Genomic DNA, 26,672 nt, shown 5'->3' on the forward strand with positions numbered 1-26,672 from the left:
GGTGCTAACTCCTTACAGACAGTGGTAGGAATTGAACACGGGTCACTGGTGCAGGAATAATGTTATGCTAATCACCGCACTAGTGTACCACCATCTTGGGTTAAGGTACATTAACAGCACTTGTCTCCACACATGCCTGACCTGCACATTCAACACTTCCTCCTGTGTATGCTAGAGCGGGAATTTACACTCAATCATCAGAGATAAAGTCATTCTTTAAATGTCGTTTGTGGGATTGGAATTCACCCACACTCTTTCCTGTGGAGCACTGCGAAGGCGGGGTGGCCTCTCATTTCCCTCTAATCCAGGACAGGTGCTTTTCTCTGTTGCGTCATTATGTCTGTAATGCAGAATAGCAGTCCCTGCCTACACACAGCTTTAACGAGATGGAGTACTTGTTCCCTTCGTTCCTGTTTCCCTCCGGGAGGTGCTGACCACTGACGGGGCTCCACGCTGGCTCACCCAGATGCGGCTGGGCAGACAGTAAACGGCGGCAGGCTGCTCGATCACAGGGAGTACAATATCAGCCTCGGTCGAGGACCACTCCACCTCAGCAGAAACCAGCAAGCAAGCCTCCTGCCTGAGCGGCCCTTGATCTTCAATGGCCAAGCCACTGAGGGAGTGCACTAAAAACCACTCTACAAGTCTAGAACGGTAGCCCAGCATCCCCTACAGGTAATGGCTACTGACCATGAGCCAGGAGTAGCAAGAGCAGGAGTTATGGAATATCCTACGAGTAACTGGGCTCAAGGCAACTTGCTGTTGATGTTCTCCCCCGTCTGTGGGACTCTAGACATGCTTGATCAGGGTGAGCTAGGCTATTCACATTCCTACAAACGCTTTCCTACTGGAGTGGGTTTGGGACCTAGTAACCACATTACCATCGTCATGTGCCATGTCATATGACGTAGGCAATCATGGCCTTTGGCCATGATAGCTCTTGGCAAATTTTTCTACAGAAGTGGTTTGCCGTTGCCTTCTGGGCAGTGTCTTCACAAGACGGGTGACCCCCAGCCATTATCAATACCCATCAGAGATCGTCTGCCTGGCATCAGTGGTCGCATAACCAGGACTTGTGATATGCATCCGTTGCTCATAGAACGATCGACCACCTACTCCCATGGCTTCATGTGACCCTCATCTGGAGGGGGTGGGGGGGGTGGAGGCTAAGCAGGTGCTACACCTTGCCCAAAGGTGACCTGCAGACTTGTGGAGGGAAGGAGCACCCTACACCTCCTTTGGTAGAGATGTATCACACTGGTAACCACACACTTGTGGTAAACCATATATATATGTTGTAATTGGGTTAACTGTCCGGACACGCTCCTCTGCTGACTGCCCCTGTGGCTCCTCCCACAGAGTCCTGTATAAAGGTGTTTCGCCTTGCCCCTCCCCCTCAGTCCAGGGGCAGACGCTCACCGTGGAGGTCGTATTGTACAGCGAATAAAAGCCTTTCAGTATTTTACCAAACCTCAGTCTTTTGGAGTTATTGAAGGTGCTTCAACACTGTATTAGTAAACCCAGCTGGAACAGCAACCTTCATACCCACCCACTTGTCTTAGTCTGAGTTTCTGGCCGTCCAGCAATTGCACTTTCCCCATGGGGCGGGGCAGCGCAGCGGCATAGCGGTCAGCGCAATGCCTTACGGTGCCAGCCGCAAGACTGGGGTTCGATTCCCACCACCGGCAGTAAAGGGTCTGTACATTCTTGCTATGACCACGAGGGTTTCCTCTTGGTGCTCCGGTTTCCTCCCACATTCCAGGGACACACAGGTTTACGTTGGAGAGTTGTGGGCGTGCGACTTTGGCGGCAGAAGCGTGGCGACACTTGCAGGCTGCCCCAGCGCAGACTTTGCTGACATGATTTAAACAAATCAGTTCACTGTACATTCCGACGTACATGCGACAAATCAAGCTATTCTTCAGTCCTTTACTCCCTATGTCAAACTCTACTTGGATCTTTTGATACTTGGCTAAAACTGAGCACAAACCTTGCTCATTGATTCAATGAATTGGAAACAGCTCAACAAATTACATGTGAGAAAAGAGAAGCTGAATATGTCACTAATAATAATCCTGATTCTGACTCCCACATTCCAAAGATGGAAAGGTGAAGATTAGTGCGCTGTGGGCACGCTACGTTGGGGGCAGAAGCATGGCAACATTTGTGGGCTGACCCCACCACCTCATTGGGCCATGTTGGCCATTGACACAGATGGCACATTTATGTTTCGATGTACATGTGACAACTGAAACTAGTCTTTTATCTTCAAACATGGCTGATACTTTTCAACTCCATTGTCCCATCTTCTCCGCACAACCCTTAACCCCTTTGCCATTCAAGAACCTATCAACCTCTGTCTTGAATACATCCAATGGCCTGGCTTCCTCATTGTGCTGTGGCAATGAATTTCACAGAAACACCACCCTCTGGATAAAAATAAATTCCTCCTCATCTCTGCTCTAAAGGCAAGTCCCTTCAACTAAAGCATCACTCTTGACTGGATATTTAAGATAATGTAGACAATGGGAGACTGAAGCGTTAAGAATTTGCAGAAGACTGGATTCACTTTCATTTAGCTTAGGGGTTCAGTTAGCAGCCACAGCCATAGACCTGATCAGCTCCCAGCTACTTACTTCCACAGTTACAATCGTCCCATGCTCACCTCTGGGGGGATACTGTCCTCAGACTCCGAACTCTCATCATATCCGTTGTCAAAACCACAGTCCAAGTTCATCTGCAAGAGCTGGTCGATGGTGGCGTCCACAGCTCCATTGTTGGCTCTTAACACGCACTCAATTACGTCATAGTCCATGTTGGGGAACATGACCTTGAAGTCCTCCATGGCCTGGTTGAACTCAAGTCTCCGGACCTGACGGGGTGGCCTGCTGTTGTTGAGCAGCTGTGACGGGGCAGCGGTTGATCCACTCTTGGAGTTCCCATTGCTACTGTTTCGTCGGAAGAGACTGGTCATTTTAAAGAACGTCTTTCGAAACCTGCTCAGCTTGGGGTGTGAAATGGTGGGAGCTTCTCGAGGGGTCAGAGCTTACTCGTAAAGTTGGTGCAAAGCCACATCCCAAGGTTTGGCAACCAAATGCAGCAATTCTGAGTGGGAACATCCAACTCACTTTACAGCAAAGCAAACTGCGACCCACGATCATCAACTTCCAGGGAAAAAGATTTGGTAGGGCAGCAAGAATCTTCACACCCAATATACAACGTCAGCAATACTCCAATTATCACGCAAGGCAAAATCTCACCAATTGTATCCAAGTCAATGGGACATCTGTAACAGGAAAAAGAGCTAGATTAGTGATAGAACAGACACAATGCTTTAAAATGTCCTGTCTAGTGATGGGAAATGCTGATGAGATTGGGCCCTTTGCTGGATGCCTTCACAATAGAACATAGAACACTACAGCAAAGTATAGGCCCTTTGGCTTACGACGTGTGCCAACTTTTTAGCCCACCCCAAGCTCAATTGAACTATTCCCTCCTACATAACCATTCATTTTCCTATCATCCACATGCTTATCTGAAATCTCTCTGATGTATCTGCCTCATGCACCTACTAATTTCTGTGTAAAGAACTTACATTGGACGTCCCCCGTCTGCTTTCCTCTAACCACCTTAAAATTATGCCCCCTTATATTAGCTACTTCTGCCTGGGGGAAAAGGTCTCTGGTTATCTACACTCACAACACGCTGCAGGAACTCAGCAGGTCAGGCAGCATCCATGGAAACGATCACGAAGGGTTCCAGCCCGAAACATTGACTGATCCTTTCCACAGATGCTGCCTGACCTGCTGAGTTCCTCCAGCATGTTGTGAGTGTTGCTTTGACCCCAGCATCTGCAGATTATTTTGTGTCTCTGGTTTTCTACTCCACCTATGCCTCTTATCATCTTGTACACTTTTATCAAGTCACCTCCTATCCTCCTTCACTCTAAAGAGAAAAGTTTAATTCCCTCAACCCATCTTCATACGACATGCCTTCAAGGTAAATCTGCTCTACACCCCCTTGTAAAGCTTCCACATCCTTCCTATAAAGAGGTGACCAGGACGTGGCAATAGCCCAGCTTTTGTGAAAGTTGTGTTGGTCAAGCAGGGAGCTTGGCGGACCACTTCAGAGAGCAAAAGATGAAAACGGGAACCACAGGCAAGAGTAGAATCCTGTGGACAATGGTAATCCACATCAAGTGGAACACTGTAAACTTCTAGTACAGCAAACCGCACCTGTAGAGAGCGAAACAGAGTTAATGATTCAGAGGTTAAAGCACGAGAGGCATGGACCTTTAACCTGGAAATACCAGTTCAAATCCTACCACGTTGGCCAGGGAACTATAATCTAAACATGTATTTTATTACTTGAATTAGGTCAAAGTTCAAAAGTTCAAAGTTTATTATCGAAGTACCTACACGTCATCATATACCACCCAAGATTCACCTTCTTGCGGGCATTCACAGTAGGTACAAAGAAAAACTGCACACAAGACAGACAAACAACCAATGCATGAAAGACAGCAAACGACAACACAAAAAGAAAAAACAAACATAATAATAATAATAATAAATAATTAAGCAACAAGTATTGAGAGTATGAAAAAAGTTCGAAGAAAAAGTGTTCTTGAAGGTGAGTCCATAGGATTGAGGAAAAGTTCAGTGTTGGGGTGAGTGAAGTTGAGCAAAGTTATCCCCTCTGGTTCAAGGGTCTGATAGATGAGTTGTAATAACTGTTTTTGAACTTGACGATGTGGGTCCTGAGGCTTCTGTACCTCCTTCCTGATGGCAACAGTGAGAGGAGAGCGTGGCTGGATGGTGGGGATGGGATTTACAATTATTGCTAGGAAAATCACGATTGTCACAGCAACCAATCCAAATCACTAATGTTCTTCAGTATGTCATCCTTCCACACCTGGTCTATATACGTGACTCCAGACCCAGAGCAACTTGGTCGAATCCCACCTGCTCTCAACTGGCCCGAGCCCCTGGAACAAGGTATGGTCAGGAGCAGACAACACTCCCGTTGCAGATGATCTAACTTATAGGCCAAGGCAAGTCATTGCACGACAATCTAGTACAATTAGGTTAGCAGGTTACAAACAATAAAGCTGTCATTATGTGCCATCTGACAACAAGGCAACGGCTCCCTGCTACGACAAAATGGACTCGTGACTTCACTATCTACCTTATTATAATCTTGCACCTTATTGTCTGGCTGTACTGTACTTTCTCTGTAGCTGTTACACTTCATTCTGCATTATTGTTGTATCTTGTGCTCCCTCAGTTAACTGTGACCTGTATGAACAATAAGCAAGGCAAGAATTTCACTGGAGCTCGATGCATGTGACAATCATAAACCAATTCCAACTGCGATTCCAAGTCTGCTGCTTTCCTCCCCTTCCTCAAGTGTTTCCACACCAGTGTTAGTATTTGCTTTCCTTCAAGTTCTCTCCTAATTGTCCCAGCTCCATGACTTCCCTTCTACAGGGAGACCCTGCCCACCATCGTCACAACCACTCACAACGTTTCACCCTGACAGGACCTGCAGTCGCCTGGCTGAGCTGGATGCTGCTTCGCAGCTCCTCGGCCACATAGCCGAAGCCAGAAGCCGTGGCCGGACGAGTCTGCCTGAAGACCACAGCTGAGAGTTGGAGCCTGAGCCCTCCAAATCAACAGCCAGTGCTCAGTTGTCGCGGTCAGCCGATCAATTAGAGGGGAGGTCGGACTCACAGCAAACTCTCATCGGCCAGTCAGTTTACTCAACAAACAATGCAAGGAGGAGACCATCAGAAAACAGGAGGAGTCATCATCCCCAGTCAATATGATCATGGCTGATCTGCCCCAGGCCTCACCTCCTCCTCTGTGCCAGATTTCCAGTCCGTAATCCCCATCCCCTCAGTCGTCAGAAGCGAAGAGTCTCAGCCCGGACCATCAAGTCTTTATTCCTTGCCATTGACACTGCCAGACCTGCAGAGCTGCCCCAGCATTTTGTGGTTAGATCTGCTGCACCTGCAGAATCTCTCCAGTTAACGTACATCAGAATATTGGTTGCTGGCTGCACGCCCCACCCCGCGTTGTTTCAGTGGGAACGAACACACAAAGACGAGCTCAACCGCTGAAAAGCACCAAAAAAAACTCAAACGATTTAAATTTCTCCCCTACAGCAATTGGAACTCGTCACCCAAACTGCAGCAAAGTCTTCTGATAATAGCAGGATTATTTCTCAGCAACATGCAGTGAGTGGAGGATATCTCCACATCATAAATTACGTGCATGAACAAGACATCAATGACCCACACCTAGAACCGTGGGGCCAATGACAGAGCAATTAACATCATCCAGCTCCAATCTTGTCAAATCTAACCCCCAGCCCCACAACTCTTATTTATTTTTTCCAAAAGAAGCATATTCAATGAATGGAAAACAGAATGTAATTTGTAATCTTAAAAGGATCGACTTACATTGATGAGGGTTAATGGGAAGAAGTCACAGCCAACTTCTCCCACATTCTGCCTGATAAGACTTCACTTGGCATTCACACACAATGGACCAACCTCAAGACAACTAAATGGTTGGGACTTGGGTGAAAAGCTTTGGACTTTGAGCGCAGGGATACTGGTTGATGCTGAGAGTGGTGAAGATTCTGCTTCACTGTGGATGTGCGGGAGACTGGCTGGTAGGAGCCTCGGCTATTACCCCATTTTCCACAATGAGCCTTGGGTGCTCAGACAAAGCCAGGATAGACGAGGCATCGCGCACCGACCCGCTCTCAGCTGTGGAGGAGCAGCACAGCAGAGCAACTCAGTGTGGCAAAGGAAACCTCCCTCGTATCCTACTACTCTCAATGGCCAAAACATTGATCACCCTTAGTCAGCCAGTAGCTTCTCTTTGCCACCATCAGCGAGCCAATCCTGACCCTTGGAATACCCAAGACTATGGCTAATAAACAGGACAACAAAACAGAAACAAAAGCCCTGCTGTGGATTTTTAAAAAAATAAAACATAGGAGCATTCCGCCCATCGAGTCTGCTCCACCATTCATCATGGCTGAAGTGCACACAATGGAGCCCAGTGAGAGCAAATGCATGATTCACAACCCTCTTCATCTCAAAGCCTCACTTGTTCACGCTGCACTCATGGCCCTTGGTTCTGGAACTCTATCCTGGTAGAGCATAGATATCCTGGTTCTGGAACTCTAGCCTGGTCTCAAAAGAGATGAACATGAGCCTTGTCAGGATTGGAGAATCTCAGCTATGGAAACTGGCTAGCCTGGGATTAGTTTACTTGTTTCTGCAATGAGGGTGTCTGGGCCAACGCCAGCATTTACTGTCCATCCACAAGCTGAGAGTCAACTACAATGTTGGGTCTGGTCACATACCAACTGGTGGAATGGTGTCGCAGCAACAACCTTGCACTCAGTAAGACAAAAGAGCTGATTGTGGACTTCAGGAAGGGTAAGAAGAAGGAACACATACCAATCCTCATAGAGGGATCAGAAGTGGAGAGAGTGAGCAGTTTCACATTCCTGGGTGTCAAGATCTCTGAGGAGCTAACCTGGTCCCAATATCTAGAAAGAAGTCAAAGACTATACTTCATTAGGAGCTTGAAGAGATCTGGTACGTCAACAAAAATACTCAAAAACCTCTATAGATGTACGGTGGAGAGCATTCTGACAGGCTGCATCACCGTCTGGTATTGGGGGGGGGGGGGGGCGGAACTACTGCACAGGACCGAAAGAAGCTGCAGAGGGTGGTAAATTTAGTTGGCTCCATCTTGGTTACTAGCCTACAAAGTACCCAGGACAACTTTAGGAAGCGGTGTCTCAGAAAGGTAGCGTCCATTACTAAAGACCTCCAGCACCCCAGGGCATGCCCTTTTCTCAATGTTACCATCAGGCAGGAGGTACAGAAGCCTGAAGGCACACACTCAGCGATTCAGGAACAGCTTCTTCCCCTCTGCCATCCAATTCCTAAACGGACATTGAACCCGTAAATGCCACCTCACTTTTTAAATATATATTATTTGGTTTTGAACTATTTTTAATTTAGTCAATATACATATACTGTAATTGATTTATTTATCTCTCCTCCCCACACCCCCCCCAATATTATGTATTGCATTGAACTGCTACTGCTAAGTTAACAAGTTTCACGACACATGCCAGTGATAATAAATTTGATTCTGATACAGTCCAGCCTGTACAAGGACAGCATTATTACTTTTCCCAAAAGATATTAGTGATTCAGGTCAGTTCCGACAATAGTTCATTAATTTCACAATCAGGTCAGACCAAGTGCGGATGGAAGATTCTCTCCTTGATTAAATATTACAACAATCCAGCAGTACTGTATCTCCTTCTGAAGGATCTCCAACTTACAATGGAACTCTGTCCCTCTTTCCGAAGATGCCGCCTGAATGGTTGAGTGTTTCCTGCATTTTCCACATCATCTTTATTTAAATACTTGAATTTAAATTCCTAGCTGCTACAATGGGACTTGAGCAAGTGTCCCTGAATCAGTTTTCCAGACACTAATGATGCAGGTCCAGTAACAATGCTGCACAACTGTATCACTTGAACCAGAATCAGATTTATTTTCACCTGTACCTAATAAAGTGGTCACTGAGTGTACGTTCAAGGTCTTCTGCTGCTGTAGCCCATCCACTTCAAGGTTCTGCATTCAGAGATGCTTTTCTGCACACCAATGTTGTAACATGTGGTTATTTGAGTTACTGTTGCCTTCCTCTCAACTTGAACCAATCTGGCCATTCCCCGCTGACCTCTCTCATTAACAAGGTGTGTACACCCACAGAACAGCCACTCACTGGATGATTTTTTTGTTCATCACACTGTCCTCTGTAAACTCTAGAAACTGTTGTGTGTGAAAACCCCAAGCGACCAGCAGTTTCTAAGATACTCAAACCACCCCGTCTGGCACCAACAATCATTCCATGATCAAAGTCACTTAGGTCACATTTTTTCCCCATTTTGATGCTTGGTCTGAACAACAACTGAACCTCTTGCAATACACAAAATGCTGGAGGAACTCAGCAGGTCAGGCAGCATCTACGGAAGTTCAACATTTTGGATCCAAGACCCTTCTTCAGGACTGAGAAGGAACCTGTTCACCAAGTTTGCATGCTTTTATGCATTGAGTTGCTGCCTCCCGACTGGCTGATTAGGTAATTACATCAATAAGCCAATGTACAGGTGTACCTAATAAAGCAGTTGTGAAATTTGTTGGATTTGTGACAGCAGTACCGTGCAATGTATAAAAGAGTTACTATAAGTTATAATTTTAAAAAGAAATAAGAGCAAGAGAGACAAAATTCTGAAGGACCTCAGTAGTTCAGGCAGCACCTATGGAGAGGAATAATCAGTCGATGTTTCAGGCCAAGGCCCTTCATCATTTACATAATAGACTAGTACGAAAGAGAAATAGCGAGGTATGTTCATGGACCGTTCGGAAATCTGAATGGCAAAGGGAAAGAAGCTGTTCCTAAAGCATTGAGTGTGGGTCTTCAGGCACCTGTACCTCCACCCTGATGGTAATAATGTACACGTCCTGGATGGCGAGGGTCTCAAAGACGGATGCTGTCTTCTTGAGGAACTGCTTTTTGAAAATGTCCTCAATGGTGGGGAGGCTTGTGGCCATGATGTCGCTGAGTCCATAAAGGCAGAAACGCAACCAGTTAGAATGCTCTCCACAGAATATCTGCAGAAATTTGCTGGAGTCTTTGGTGACGCACCAGATCTCAAACTCCTAATAAACCTCCAATTTCCTAGCACATCACTTCTGTCCATTGCCGAGGACTCCTTTACAATGACTTAAAGAGATGCTTTAACTGTATTTGAACTGTGGATACAACACTTTTGGGCTGGCTAAGATTAATAAAGGTAGCCTGATCCGTTCTGGCTTACAGACTGACCTGCATCCATTCTCAGTTCTTGGCATCACCACTAGCACAAGTGATTGACTATCTGCTGCAAAACAGATCTTCAGCAAATCTTCAGCACTAGATTTAACCCCAATTATGGCAAAGAGGCACAGTTGCCAATGTGGAGGCAAATTGCACTGACAGGAAGAGACAGTGAAGCCGTGTTTTTAAGACACCTGCCACTTTGCTATTAATCAAATACGAAATACTGGAGAAACTCAGCAAGTCAGGCAGCATTTATGGAGGGGAATAAGTCACTTTGTGCGTCTGTGTTGCTGAGGACTTCCAGCATCTGTTGAATCTCTTGTGTCAGTAATTAAACAAACATTTTCTGTCCGTAAACAAAAAATGTGCAAGATCCTGACTGGTTTAAGATGGTAAAAAGAACTCGGGTTTAAACGTTTGACAAAAGGATATGAGGAAACGTTTTAAAAACAAAGTAATAATCAGGACTTTGCCACTAGTAAGGGGAATAAAAAGTCAGAACTTTCAAAAGAGAATAAGACAGATACTTGGGAAAGAGTAACTTGCAAGGCTACAGGGAAAAAGCAAGCGGCAGAAACTGAAATGGTATAGCCCACCAGCGGGTCAATTGTCTGCTATGCCAAGATCCAAAGTTCACCAAACCACTCCAATATTCACTTTTTCTAAACTCTTGCAAAGCATGACCATGCTATCACATCATTAACAAGTCAGTAACTGTTTTGGCGGATACCTGCTCTGATCTTTTAAAGTATCAAGTGCAGAGTGCCAATTCTGATTTGAAAATTAAATTTAGCACCCTTGCAAAAAACAGCACAACAAAAAACGCTTGAGACTTCACACCAGCAAAGGTTTAGTTGAAAAGACAAGAAGGAGAGCAGTAGAGCCCAACAACAGTTTGGATGCCATGGCCTTGGGCCCAGTTCTTCAATATTGGAAAAAAAAAGCACACCGGTTGTTTTTAATGTCTTTTGGGTTGTGGATTGCCGTGGGCTTTATTGCCAATTGACTTTGAGGATGTTCTAGTGAACTTTGCTCTTAAATTGCGAAGTCCCACTGGTGAAAGCCCTCCCACAGTGCTGCTGAGGTGGGAGTTCAGGTCTTTAGATTGTCATTGCTCCTTCATCATCATTGGATCCAAGAGTGGACAATGCATGAGTTGGAAGGGACATGCAAATGGCAGCATTCCCAGGTGACCGTCCACTTTGGTGGAAGAGATTTGCTGTTGTTGTTTGTTGAGATACAGCATGGCGCAGGACCCTCTGGCTCTTGGAGCCGCGCTGCCCGCCTACCCCTGATTTTACCCTAGCCTAATTACGGGACAATTTGCAATGACCAATTAACCAGTCAACTGGTCCGTCTTTGGACTGTGGGTGGGAGGTGGTGTCACTGCAGCCTAAGCAAGCAGTTGTGCATTTCTACCATGGCGATCCACCCCAGCCACACATTTCAACCCCAGCCTGCAGGGATGGAGTGAGGACAATGAGGAAGGAGAAGTGGCAAAGAAAAAGCAGCACGAGTCAGCAAGTTACAGCTACGGAGAGCAAATGCTTGAACAGCTCACCATCCGACCTGGCAGGTCGTAAACCACCATCACATGACATGAACAGAGGAACAAGCAAGTACCCATGACAGCGAACAGCCCAGGAGCAAGGGTGGAGAAAGAACAAAATAGCATGCTTAAGAGGAAATAAAATCAGGAAATGCTGGAACTGCACAATCTCAGAACTAGCTCAGTGATGACCGATGGTTCCTGTTAAAGCCAACAGCACCACTGTGGAATCAACGCGTGCCCAGAGATAACATTGAGCATCGAACGTAGGAAGAGTACAGCACAGGAACAGGCCATTCAGCCCACAGTGTTGTGACAAACCAGCTTAAAAGCAAACTAAAAACACCCAAGCAGTATTCCCTCCTACCTACACCACGTCCGTATCCCTCCATCTTCTTTACACCCATGTGCCTAACCAAACGGCTCTCAATAGCCTCTAACATATTTGCCCCTACCACCATACCAGGCAGCGCATTCCGGGCATCCACCACTCTGAGTAAAAAAAACCTTACCCCTCAAAACCCCCTTAAATCTACCCCCCCCCCACCTTCAATGCATGTCCTCTGGTATTAGATATTTCGACCTTGGGAACAGAGACTCTATCTATGCCTCTCATAATCATGTAAACATCGACCAGATCTCCCCTCAGGCGCCAACGTTCCAAAGAAAACAACCCAAGTTTGTCCAGCCTCTCATGCCCTCTAAAGCAGGCAGCATCCTGGTAAACCTCTCCAAAGCGTCAACATCCTTCCTGTAGTGGAGCGACCAGAACTGTACACCATACTCCAGAGGTGGCCTAACCAGAGTTTTATACAGTTACAACATAATCATCGACAATCAAACGTGAGTTTTGATTGGCATGATGTCTGGAGTCATTTCATTTATTCTGCATTAACTACAACATTATGATAATTTATTTCCTCCTCTCTGCCACCACACCACATCACAATCTTTCCTTTGCTCCGTGCCACATTCACCTCAGCTTAAAACCTGCAAACTTTTCTTCGCTCTGCCAAAAACGAATTGATCTGAAACTGTGCCCTTCCATCATTAAGGACGTTCTCCATCCGAGACATGCCTCCTTCCTTCTTTCTACCATCGAGGGAGTGGCTGCCTGAACAGCCATGCTCAAATGATTCAGACCAATCAGAAACAGGTTCATGGACCAATGAGAAATAGTGTCACATTCAGATTTCTGATTGGTCCATGAACACTACCTCGTTATTCCTTTTCCATTGCACTACTTATTTTTGTAATTTAAAACGTTACATCTTTGCACTGCACTGCTACTCCAAAACAAATTTCACATCATAGGCACAAGAGATTCTGCAGATGCTGGAAATCACGGACAACACACACACACAACGTTGGAGGATCTCAGCAAGCCGGTCAGCGTCCATGGAGGAAAATAAACAGGTGAAGGGTGGAAGTTACGGCAAGTACATTAAGTACAAATAATATGCAGCCAGCCCAGTCAAGAAAGTTCTTTTAAGAAAGATTTTTGAAGAGCATAGCCTTCCCTTTGCACCACAGGGGGCTGGAGCCATTTGGCATTCAGAGACAAGATAAGAATGTAAAGGAAGGATTCAGATAACACACCCTGACTACGGGGAAATTACTTTACTAACTTCAAAGTATCATCAGTTGTTAGCATGTAGTTTCTATCGACTTTTAACACCGGTATGCAGAATGATGACTGATCTTGCAAGTGAGGAATTCCAACAGACCCCGCTTACCAAAAGGTCAATATCCAAAACCGCCCATCAATTTGGTATTAAACTGGCATTTTCCTGTTCCGCTCTGACTTCAGAACAGTCTGGTGACAGGGGGCATTCTGTTCCTGTACACAAGTGAATTAAGCATGAATGAGGAACAAGCACAGTTGATGGGCGACGACAGGCGTTTCGGGTCAAGACCCGTCACGGTTCCCTGATGAGGGATCTCAGCCTAAAACATCAACTGTTTATTGCCCTCCACAGAAGCTGCCTGACATGCTGTGGCCCTCCAGCATTTGGTGTTTGCTGCTCAAATTATACATCATGCAAGTCAGTGATACTAATCTGATTCTCATTAGAATCAGAAATGGGTTTAATATCACCGGCATATGTTGTGAAATTTGTTAATGTTGTGGCAGCAGTACATTGCAATACATGACAATACAGAAAACTGAATTACAGTAAGCATATGTACAGTATATCAAATAGTTAAATTAAATAATTAGTGCAAAAACAGAAATAAAAAAAAGTAGTGAGGTAGTATTCATGGGTTCAATGTCCACTCAAAAACTGGATGGCAGAGGGGAGGAAGCTGTTCCTGAATCACTGAGTGTGTGCCTTCAGGCTCCTGTACCTCCTCCCTGCTGGTGACAATGAGAAGTCCTGGGTAGTAGGGGTCCTCAATGATGGTTGCTGCTGTTCTGAGGCACTGCACCTTGAAGATGACTTGGAAACTATGGAGGCTAGTACCCATGATGGAGCTGGCTAATTCTACAGCTCTCTGCAGTTTACTTCGATCCTGTGCGGTATCACACCACCACTCCCCCATCCCCACCAGACGGTGATGCAGCCAGTCAGAAAGCTCTCCATTGTACATCTGTAGAAATTTGCGAGGGTTTTAGGCAACAAACCAAATCTCCTCAAACTAACAAAACATAAGCCACAGTGCAAGCTGCACTGAGACACTGGGACCAGGTCAGGTCCTTAAGAGATCTCTGCAGATGTAGCCTGACCAGCCATGTTCTTCCAATATATTGTGTATCTATTGATAGTATTTTATGTCGTTAAAATTTCTGTTATTAAACACAACATGGCTGCACTAAAGGTCCCACAAGCCACAAGTTCTTTGTTCTTCCCCATGGGACCTAACTCAACACACTGTAGTGATCTTTGGAAAGTATTTCACTGCAATCAAAGTCGTGTTATAAATCAACATGCTGCAATGCTCCAGCTGGAAGCTGTCAGCTCCTGAGGCAAGATAATGATTCTTTTCATGATGCTAATGACAGAAGCTGGTACGACTGTTCAATTTGAGGACGACACAAAAATTGGTGAAGGAAGTGAAGTAGGCAGTCTAAGGGCAAAGCGACACATCAGTCAGCTGGAAGGATGGATGGACGAGTGGCAGATTTAATCCAGACAAGAATCAAATGCTTCCATTTTAATATCAGTATACGTTTGTACAACCTGAAATTCTTACTCTTTGCAGACATCCACAAAACAGAAGAGAACTCCAAAGGAATGAACAACAGAAACATGTTGGAACCCCGAAGTCCCCTCTCCCCCTCCCAAGCAGCAGCAAAGCATCAATCTTCCCCCCCCCCACACCCATTTCAGCAGAATCCACGCCCACCACCCACCAGGCAACAGCAAAGCCCCCAAAGAGAGACCGAGATCAGCAGTCAACAAAAACTATTGTTCACCCGGCAACTCGACATGCCGCAGGGGACACTAACAAGGGACACAGAGATGTCACCCATTTCGTGGAGAAAGAGGTAACCAGCAAACTGTGGCTGAATGTGCTAAATACAAGAGATTCAGCAAATCTTGGAAACAGAACAGAGAACATTACAGCACAGCTCAGGTCCTTCGGCTCACAGCATTGTGCTAACCTTTTAACCTACTCCAAGATCAATCTAACCCTTCCCTCTTACATAGCCCTCCATTTTCCCATCTAAGGGTATGCTGAATGCCCCTAATGTATCTGCCTCTACCACCACCCTGGCAGGGCGAACCATTCTCTGTGTAAAAACTTAATTCTTACATACCCCCTTATATTTTCCTCAATCCCCTCAAAATTAAGCCCTCTCGTTTTACCCATTTTTGCCCTGGGGAAAAAGTCTCTGGCTATCCACTCAAACTGAGATCCTTGAGCAACACACACAAAGTGCTGGAGGAACTCAGCAGGCCAGGCAGCATCGACAGAAGGGAATGAACAGTCGACGCTTCAGGCAGAGACGCCTCATCGGGAGTGGCGATGCAACCAAACGGCAGAGAGTTGCCGTACCGAGGGAGCAGTTCCGTAGCTTCCTGCAAATGGTACAGAAGCAAGGTGTAGCCCCCTTACAGAGGAAAATAGAAACAGGCAGGCTTGCCTTCAAAGACCAAGTCATTGGGTACAAGGAATGGGATGTCAACTTGCAGATGTGCAAAACATTAATTAGACTGCAGTTGAAATATTGTGTACAGCTCTGGTTGAAATGCTACAGGGGAAGTGTGGTAACAGTGGGAAGAGTACAGAAGAAATACACCAGGAAGTTGCCTGGGATGAAGGGCTATATTATGAAGAGAATTAATCCTCTCTACTCCACCCCCATCCTCACTGCAACGTAGGAAAGTGAAGGGTCACCTCAGAGTTTTATAAAATTATGGAGTGCATAGATATGCCAGAAAGTTTTTCAAGCTCTTCACTCATCACAATCTCATTCTTTGTCCTAGCGTAGGGCGAGTCTTGAATAAGTAGTAGAGTCTGGCATGTGAGGACACACATTTAAGGTGACAAGGGAGAAATTTAAAGAAACTCTGAGGGGTCTTTCACACAGAGGGTGGGGAATACCTGTAACAAGCTGCCAGAGCAGATACTACCACAACATTTAAAAAGGTATTTCATCAGGTACTTGGATGGATGGGAAAAGTTCTCCACGTTTAGGGGTACAGCTCACAGCTAACAACACTGACTGGTCAAGACAAAAGTTGTAACGGAAACAGCAACGAGGAATCTTTCTTTATCTGTGTGCAACTGTCTGGACAGACGGGGATGGAGCACCTTCATAGCTGCCTTCAACACCAGCAGGGTAACAGGCTCTAAGCAAGTTGGATAGGAAAGACGTAAAGGGATATGGGCCTAACGCAGACACATGGGGTGAGCAGAGACAGGCAAGGTGGCTGGCACAGGCAAGATGGGCCAAAAAGACTTGTCACCGCAGAGGATGAGTCTGTGATTCTAATGCCTGGGCATTTCACATACTCGTGCCTGGAATCCCCGAATCTCCCAAGTCATTAGCAGGGTCCTTCAATTGAACCCATGGGAATGACTGGCCCTGGGAACCTTGCCGGACAACACTGCCAATCAGTCTGTAGAAGTTTCACATCGCTGCCAACTATGAAGTAACAATTCACACATGCATGAACTCTCGTTGCTTGCCTGTCATTCGAATGAGAGATTAGTTCATGAAGCAGTTAAAACAATCAGTGACAATTATTTTGACAGAAAAATGACAATGCCAACTGTCAATGCTTTGGTCTTTAAAAGGTACAATCTCCTACAAATGATGCATATTGTAACCAGTAAAAAATGCAATGCACAGAATAAAAGCCATTTGGCTTAACTAGTCCATGCTAATATTCAAACTCTTCACTTTGATACCAGCCCCTCCTCGACCCACTGTATGAAGGTGTTTATCACACCTGCAGAGCTACAGCCTCAATATTTCAGTTCTAACCCCAAAGTAAATTTGCAGATGACAGCAAGACTGGAGGCACAGTGAGCAAGGCTATCAGAACTTGCAGCACGATCTGAACCAGATGGAAAGAGGGGCTGGAATATGCCAGATGGAATTGAGTGCAGACAAGTGTGAGGTGTTGCACTTTGGGAGGAGAAACCAGGGTAGGTCTTACACAGTGAACGGTAGGGCACTGAGGAGTGCAGTAGAACAGAGAGATCTGGGAATACAAATCCATAATTCCTTGAAAGTGTCTTCACAGGTAGATAGGGTTGTAAAGAGAGCTTATGGCACATTGACTTTCATAAATCAGAGAACTAAGAACAGGAGTTGAGATATTATTTTTAAGTTTATAAGAAGTTGGTGAGGCCAGATTTGGAGTATTGTGTACCTACAGGAAGGATACAAGGTGAAAGAGTACAGAGAAAATATATGAAGATGTTGCTGAGACTCGAGGACCTGAGTTATAGAGGAAGATTGAATAGGTTAAGATGTTTTTCCCCTGAAGCATAGGTGAATGAGAGGAGATTTGAGAGAGGTATACAAAACTATGAAGGGTATATATAGGGTAAATACTTATTCAACTTTTTAAAATGTATTTCTTATTGTAATTTACATATGTGAATGATAATAAACCTAATTCTGATTCAATGAGAGTTGCAAATAAAAATAAGAATAAAGTTAGGCATCACCGGGCCAGAAGGCAATTTGAGAGCAATGGGGTTAAATCCCCACATGAAGGAAGGCTCCAGTTTTAATCCTCACAACTGGTAAGTAGTATCTCCCTCCCAGTCAACTGCAGACCAATTCCCAGACTCCCAGATGAGCTTCTGGTTGGCATGTTCTCTGTACAGCTTACACTCCCAGGACACCAACATCTAGCCCCACCTCTCACGGTGTTTCCCTCAGGGCACAGCAAGGTGGGAAAGTGTGGGAGGTCGCCTGGCTGGAGCAAAGGACCCCCCCAAAGGGAACAGCCTGTCACTTCATTTCTTCTAAAAGCCCATGAAACACAAAGTTAACCCATCTTAATATTCACTGTAAGTGATTGGTACCATGATGCTACATTCCTGACATTAAGGAAATTGCACTGAGGTGACAGTGGGGGAACAAAGGCCATAACATCCATTGGCCTTGCTTAATCACTCAATCCAATCCAGACTTTACTCTCCTCGGCTCCACATCCCTCAAGACCAATCATTAGCAAAAGCCAAAATGAGAAACAGAAACTGCTGGCAACATCCAGCAGAACAGGAAGCATTTGTGGAGAGAGAAGTACAGTTAACACTTGAGCACAGAAACCCTTTACCGGGAATGGGAAAGGCAAAAAGCATGAAAGCTTGCAGTACAAGAGACGGGAGATAGGTGGGTTAAACAAGGGGACTTTCTCTGATCGGATGAGAGAGACGAGTGAATGTGGCAGTTAGAATCAGAGACACAAAACACTGCAGATGCCGGAATCTCGAGCAACATACAAAAAGGAACTCCGACAGCATCTATAGAGGAGAATAGACAGTTGCTATTTTGAGATAAGATCTTTGCAAATTGCACTCTCAGATACCGAGGTATTAACTTCTGTCCAAGCTAATGGCCTCAACCTAAGACATTGACTGTCCATTTCCCTCCATTAATTCTACCTGACCTGCTGAGGTCCACCAATACTTAGTTTGTTTGGTGTGGTCTGAATTAGCTTACATTTCTTTTTATTATTTTCAATTAGCAAAAACCATTGCTCATAGTCTACAAATTGCAAAGGATCCATAGACTCCGTGAAAAAAAAAGCCACTTTTGCAGAGAGTGTCATGACAGCACTAGTCCACCCCCACTGATTATACAAGGACAATACTCGTAAAAGAAGACTGCCCTCGAGGCAGAGGTTTGACACTCATGAGTGAAGGTTTTAACATGATAGCTCCCCGTGTATGAATGCATTTAATGGGCATTGAGCCTTCCCTGTCACATAGGGGCCAAAAGAGACAAAATGCTTTGGTATGTAGATAACTCACTGCTCCTAAAGTTTATCAGTCCAGTGACCAGTCATGTTTTATTTCCTGTTAAAGTCGTGCAGCTTGTCTGCGCTTCAGCGGAGATAATCACACTGCAGTTCACTCTCTTCCTGCAATTCAGTCCTTTCAGGACAATGTTCTTTCTATTCTGACGGTGGTTTTCATCTACACGTTAAAACACCCAGGAAGACCGAAGGAAATGGCACCGTGCCAGACAGCCCGACTGGTGAAATCGGTCTCCTCTGAACCGGGGTCCGTGGGTCGCACGATTCCCGAGGGTGATAAAAAAAAACACATCACTTTGGCAGGAATCATGTCCCAGCCACCTCCAGCACAAAGAGCATGCTGTGTCCAGTGGGAAGTCCTGCCCTGGGATTGGCTCCCGGCAACGGGAAAGGGGCCGAAGTGGTCACCCCTTGAAATTCGAGATTCGGTTTTGAATGTTGCTAGAGCCGCAATGAAGTCAAAACAGAAGGTAGCAAATCAAGTAGCCTTAATTTTTTTTAAAAGAAATGATTAATGATTAAACGATTAAACATATAGAGCATGCCAATTGTCTGGTATGGAGAGAATGAGATGAAACTGCAGAGGGTTGCAAACTCAGCCATCTCCATCATCGGCACCAGCCTCCCCAGCACTGAGGACATCTTCAAGATGTGATGCCCTAACAAAAGCAGCAACATTAAAGACCCCATCACCCAAGATGTGCCTGTTTCTCATGACTACCATCAGGAGGGAGGTACAGCTCAGCTCACTCAACGTTTGAATAACAAGGTACTCAACGTTGAAGACACACACTCAACATTTTAGGAATAACGATAAACCCGATTCTGATATGGATCTCCACTGTGGACTGAGAGTGGGAAGGGGGCAGGGAGAGGGGAATGGGGAAGGGAGAGGGGAAGGGGGCAGGGAGAGGGGAAGGGGGCAGGGAGAGGGGAGCGAGTGGGAAGCACCAGAGAGACCTTCTGTAATGATCAATAAACCAATTGTTTGGAATCAGATGATCTTGCCTGGTGTCTCTGGACTGGGTACGTCTGCACCCGCGCCACCCCCCTGCTCCTGGCACTCCTCCTCTGCCACCTGTCCCACACCCCTCCCGCGGTGCTCCACCCTCATCAATCCCAACTTCCTTTCATCCCGACAAATGTACAAACTCCCTCTCCGCTCCATGTTGGATAATACAATGTTGTGCAAAAGCTCGGGGCCCCTATCTATCTATATGTGCCTAAGACTTTTGCAGAGTACTTATTCTTTATTGTAATTTATAGTACCTTTTATGTATTGCACTGTACTGCTGCTGCAAAACAACAAATATCATAGCCCATCAGTGATAATGAACCCGATTCTGACTCTCAAGCCAAATAATATTTTTAAAGAAAATAGACTCACTTCAGAGTACATGAAGTTCATTTATGCTGGCCATCAAGTACCAAGTTACACTGATCCCATTTGCCAGTGCTTTGTCTGCAGGCCTCTATCCATTGCGGAAAACTTGTGAAATGCCACAAGAACCTCTGCCTTGACTACTCTCTCAGGTAGTGTTCCAGGTTCCAGCAACCTACTGGGTGACAGTACGCTTCCTCAGATCCCCTTGAAAGCTCCTACTTCTCCGCCCATGTCAGTCATCTTCAATCACATGACCCCCGGCAGGGCCCTGAACTGCACCCCGGGAGCATCACCGAGCACCACAAACGTTTGTAAAGAAAGAGTCTGGAGGCACCGTGGCTCGCTACGCCAGCTGCTCTGCACTGAACCGCAAGAAACTGCAGAGAGTTGTACACACAGCTCAGCACAGCACGGAATTCAATCTCCCGCTCTGGACTCTGTCTATACGTCTCGCTGCCTCAGTAAAGCAGCTAACAAAATCAAAGACCCACCCACCCAGGATGACTCTCTTCTCCCCCTCCCATCGGGCTGAAGATACAGAAGCTTGAAAGCATGTAGCTCCAGGCTCAAAGACAGCTCCCACCCCACTGTTATCAGACTCCTGAATGGACTTCTTGTATGATAAGCTGGACTCAACATCCAACTCGTTATAATCATGTTGTTTATCTGTACTGAAACCTTGCAGTAACTTTTACTCTTTATTCTGTATCGTTAATGTTTTACCTCATTCTAGCTCAATGCACTGTGTCATGATTTGATCTGTATAAATACTGCAAGACAAGTTTTTCAATGAATTTCAGTTTATATGACAACACTGAAACAACACCAACCAAGAATCTGACATCAGTCAACCTTCTTCCACTTTTTAAAAATATAACAATCCTTCTCTTCAGCTCCTGGGTAATTATCACCTCCCCCAGTCCAAATGGGAAATACTTTTGTGAATGACTTGGATGTAGGAGGCAGGATCAACAAGCTCATAATGACACGATGATTAGCAAAGTTTTGACAATTTGGAGGCAGTCTGATGAGACAGACAGACAGGGGGGTGGGGAAGAGAGAGAGAGGGAGAGGGAGAGGGGGATGGAGGGAGGGAGAGAGGGAGAGAGGGAGAGGGGGGGAGGGGGAGAGGGGGAGAGGGGGAGAGGGGGAGAGGGGGAGAGGGGGAGAGGGGGAGAGGGGGAGAGGGGGAGAGGGGGAGAGGGGGAGAGGGGGAGGGGGGGAGGGGGAGGGGGAGGGGGAGGGGGAGGGGGAGGGGGAGGGGGAGGGGGAGGGGAGAGGGAGGGGAGAGGGAGGGGAGAGGGGGAGGGGGAGGGGGAGGGGGAGGGGGAGGGGGAGGGGGAGGGGGAGGGGGAGGGGGAGGGGAGGGGAGGGGAGGGGAGGGGAGGGGGAGGGGAGACATATAGAGAGAGAGAGGGAGAGGGAGGGAGGGAGAGATAGAGAGAGAGGGAGCGAGAGAGAGAGAGAGATGGAGAGATGTTGCAGTTGTACAACTAGTAGAGCTACTAGGACTTGATGTTTCAATCCCTATGGTAAGTTGGCACTCTTGATATTGGCAGTGGGTTTGGAGTGGTAACAAGGAAGGAGGGTAGGTACGTCATTGGGGTCATCAGGTGGGCACCCTCCTTCTTTGACGTTTTGTTGATAAGCCCATGGCGTCTCCAGAGGGCTCAACCTGGAGTCCCAGATACACCCCCCTCAGTTCCACAAGACACTAGTAAGACCACACTTGGAGTATTGTGTATTGTTCTGGTCACCGTTATAGGAAATACATCATTAAACTGGAAGGGGTGCAGAGAGGATTTACAAGGTTGAGGACCCAAGTTATAGGAATATTTGGGCTGGCTAGGACTTCTTATTTCTTGGGAGTGTATAACCTTACGGTTGTATAAGATCAGGGGAATATAAATAAGGTGAATGCACAGAATCTTTTTCCCCAGGGAAGAGGAACAGAACTAGAGGGCACAGGTTTCAGTTGTGAGAGGAAAGATTTTTAAGTGGACCCAAGGAACAAATTCAGCATGCCAAAGGTGGTGTGTGTATGGAACACACTGCCAGAGAAAGTGGTTGAGGCATGCAGAATAATAGCATTTGAGAAAGACATTTAAATACGTTCGTAGATAGGAGGGCTTTGGAGAGTGTTGCATCCTGATGCTTTTGCGATCTAAAGTTTCTTTGGAAGTTGAGAATGAGGCATAAGATTTGTTATAAGAGCAGAGAACAGACAAGAAAGAGGAGATGAAGAAATCAGTAATGGTTGTCCCATAATTAGACTAGAGATAACAAAATTCCAGTGAAAACAATTAATCTATAAAATAGTCGGATTCCAGTGGTGTGAAATGTGCTATTAAAAACTAACAAGTTTCTAGACAAACACTGAAGTATATAATTACTGGAAAATTCACTGACATTAGATGTTTATAAGACCATAAGACATAGGAGCAGAATTAGGCCATTCAGCCCATCGAGTCTGCTCCGCCATTCCATCATGACTGATCCCGGATCTCACTTAACTCCATACACCTGCTTCTCGCCACATCCTTTGATGCCCTGACCAATCAGGGTACAATCAACTTCCGCCTTAAATATGCCCACAGACTTGGCCTCCACCGCAGTCTGTGGCAGTGTATTCCACAGATTCACTACTCTGGCTAAAAAAATTCCTCCTTACCTCTGTTCTAAAAGGTTGCCCCTTAATTTTGAGGCTGTGCCCTCTAGTTCTGGATACTCTCACCATAGGAAACACCTTCCCCACATCCACCATATCTAGTCCTTGGTGATTATATAACACTAGAAGCAAGCATAGTAAAGTTAAACTACAAGAAAAAGAACAGTTCTCCACCCCAATCCAACAAGAGATGAGAGGCGTCATAGTGGGCACAGACGAACTGGGCTAAGGAGGCTGTTTCTGTGCTCCATGTTTTGATAATGGGCTGAAAAATGGCAGATGGAGTTTAATCCAGCTAAATGTGAGATAATGTGTTTTGGGAACCCTAGTGAGTCTGGGACATACATCCATGAATTGTAGGGTTGTAGGGAGCACTGAAGAACAGAAGAACCTTGAAGACTTTTGAAGGTGGCAGGCCAGGTAAATGTCATGGTTCGGAAGGTATCTGGAATACTGGCCATCATTAGTCAACACAGAGGTTGGGTAGTTACGTTCGGACTTCATCAAGACCTGTGTGATAAGCGTGTCTCTTCGACAACATACCGGACATAACCAAACTAAAAGCCGTGGATGAATCAGGAGATTGGTAGATCTGTGACATTTAAGATCACTGATGCAGAACTACGCAAGGAGTCCAGGTACGACCTACAGAAGGCTATTTTAAGGGTGAAAAAAACAGTTCTGGTTGAAGTTAGAGACAAGAATCAGACGCACATCAGCTCTGGGAGGGTTTGCAGGCAGCAACATCTAAATATCCCAAATGGCAGTAATATGCTTCACTCCCAGATGAGCTCAACATCTTTAATGGACACTTTGAAAGGGACAGTCAAATACATCTAGCAAACCCCGCAGCATCTAGTGACCCTGTGATCATTGGCTCAGAGGCCAACGTCAGAATATCTTTCAAGACGGTGAACCCTCGCAAGGTGTTAGGCCCTGATGGTGTACCTGGTAGGGCTCTAAATATCTGTGAGAACCAACTGATGGGAGTGTTCAAGAACATCTTCAATCTCTCACTGCTGCAGCTGGAGGTTCTTACCTGCTTCAAAAAGGGTGGCAATCATACCCAAGAAGAGCAGGGTGAACTGACTCAACGACTCTTACCCAATGGCACTCACATCTACTGTGATGATGAGCTTTGAGACGTTGGTCATGGCTAGAATCAACTCCTGCCTAAGGAACAGCACACACTGCAATTCACAGTAGTCAATAGGTCTACAGCTGATTGTAGTCAATAGGTCTACAGCTGACTGGACTGGTCAAATAACACTGAGGCTGTCTACAAGAAGGGTCAGAGCCGTCTCTATTTCCTAAGGAGACTGAGGTCCTTTAACATCTGCCGGATGATGCTGAGTGTTCTACGAGTCTGTGGTGGCCAGTGCGATCATGTTTGCTGTTGAGTGCTGGGGCAGCAGGCTGAGGGTAGCAGACACCAGCAGAATCAACAAACTCATTCCTAAGGCCAGTCATGTTGTGGGGATGGAACTGGACTCTCCGACGGTGGTGTCTGAAAAGAGGATGCTGTCCAAGTTGCATGCCATCTTGGACGATGTCTCCCATCCACTACATAATGTACTGGTTGGGCACAGGAGTACATTCAGCCAGAGACTCATTCCACCGAGATGCAACACAGAGCGTCATAGGAAGTCATTCCTGCCTGTGGCCATCAAACTTTACAACTCCTCCCTTGGAGGGTCAGACACCCTGAGCCAATAGGCTGGTCCTGGACTTACTTCCTGGCATAATTTACATATTACTATTTAACTATTTATGGTTTTATTACTATTTAATTATTTATGGTGCAACTGTAACGAAAACCAATTTCCCCCGGGATCAATAAGATATGACTATGACTATGATGTGATCTCACTGGCTCTCCACTCAGCCTTACTTGGATCACTTGGACAATAGTAATGCCTACATCCGACTGGAAATACCTACTACAGCTCGGCATTTAACACAATCATACCCTCAGTTCTAATCAACAAGCACCAGAACCTGGGCCTCTGTACCTCCCTCTGAAAATGGATCCTTGACTTCTTCATTGGGAGGCCACAGTCTGTGCAGATCAAAAATAACACCTCCGCCTTGCTCACAATCAACACTAACTCACCTCAAGGATATGTGCTTAGACCACAGCTCTACTCTCTACACCCATGGTTGTGTGGCTAGACACAGCTCAAACATCACCTATAAATTTGTCAACAACTATTTTTGGTAGGATTTCACACATCTCTGCAAATCCCTGCAGCATCTGGTGACCCTGTGACCACTGTCTCAGAAACCAACGCCAGAATATCTTTCAAGAGGGTGATGAGGGGGCGTACAGGAGCAAGGTAGATCAGCTGGTTGAGTGGTGTTGTAGCAACAACATTGCACCCAGCATCAGTAAGACCGAAGAATTAACTGTGGACTTTGGGAAGGGGATGTCGAGGGAACACACACCACTTCTTTTCCAGAGATCAGAAGTGGAAAGGGTGAGCAATTACAAGTTCCTGGGTGTCAACATCTGTGGGTCTATCTTGGGCCCAACATATTAACGTAATTACGACGAAGGCACCACAGCAAGATCAGCCCCAGTGAACTCAAGCACCAAACAGATGTTAGGACGAGGTGGAGGGTCCCCTGGCAGAGACAAGGACAGGGACTGTGTTCTACCCATGGATCGGATTCAACTCACTTTACTATTGGCTCCAGTGGACAGCTAGTGTTCAAGGCCTCATCTCAGTCAAGTCCTGCCTTTTCACATCCCACCCCCTCCCACCACAACCAAACAGACTGGCTAGTTATGCAAGAGTTAAGGGAATGTGATCAGCAAGCGAAGGTGTATGTCGTGTGTGATAAACCTGCTAAGAGGATGTTTTTATTACTAGGTCATGTTCGTGCAAGAAAAGAAAATTGTTTGGTGATTAAGAACTGATGGAAATTCAAATCCTGAGGGCAAATTGCAGCGCAAGTGGTTTAATTGGGTAGACCTCGCCTCCTGACAAACCAGAGGTTTTATTGTACTTTCACAACCACCGTTACAGATAGATTTCATTAATCTCCAATTGCTGAGCTGAAACATTAACAGAGCAGCGCGAAAAATGGAGGTGCACATGACTATAAAAGGCATAGATCAAGTGGACAGATAGCGCCTCTTTCCAAAGGCAGAAATGGCTACTACGAAAGGGCAACACACACAAAATGCTGGAGGCACTCAGCAGGCCAGGCGGCATTTACGGCATCTCTTGTTTGTGATACAAGAGGGCATCATTTTAAGGTGATTGGTGGAAAGTATAGGATGGGAGGAAGCAATACACAGCACAGAGGTTACAAAATAACTGGAGATGCAAATTTGGAGGCGTGAAACCCAAACACAGAATTAGGAGATCTTCCAGAAAGACAGTTGATCTCTGCTTCCAGAGGAGAAAGTAACAAGAAAACACCTTAAATCTTCAAATATTCCAATATTGAGGCTTTAAGATGCTACAGCTCAGCCAACATTCTGATGTCTGCTCTCAAAACCCAATGCCTTTGCCAATGCTCATGGCTCTGGCACAATCAAGGGATCTCAAATCTGCTGACGTCTAGCTCGTCTTGAGGAAAACAGAGGCAAGGACATCGCTGGTGCTTAGATAGTGCTTGTCTTTAAGAAACCAATATCAATACATCATTGTAAATGCTGACTGACTTGCTGGTGCATTTTCAAACTTCCTGA

The 26,672-nt window shown here is 45.9% G+C and overlaps 1 protein-coding gene across 1 annotated transcript in view; it reads right to left on the reverse strand.

Moving 5' to 3' along the window:
* cuedc1b (CUE domain containing 1b) overlaps positions 1-26,672 on the reverse strand; it is a 134,137-nt gene that overhangs the window by 41,338 nt on the left and 66,127 nt on the right. Inside the window, exon 2 of the mRNA XM_072243197.1 lies at positions 2,666-3,286. Coding sequence (XP_072099298.1) covers positions 2,666-2,974 — 309 coding nt within the window. The 5' untranslated portion in view covers positions 2,975-3,286. The remainder of the gene's footprint in view (positions 1-2,665; positions 3,287-26,672) is intronic.

The sequence above is a fragment of the Mobula birostris genome, chromosome 25 (genome assembly GCF_030028105.1).
Source record: "Mobula birostris isolate sMobBir1 chromosome 25, sMobBir1.hap1, whole genome shotgun sequence".
NCBI classification, from domain to species: Eukaryota; Metazoa; Chordata; class Chondrichthyes; order Myliobatiformes; family Myliobatidae; genus Mobula; species Mobula birostris.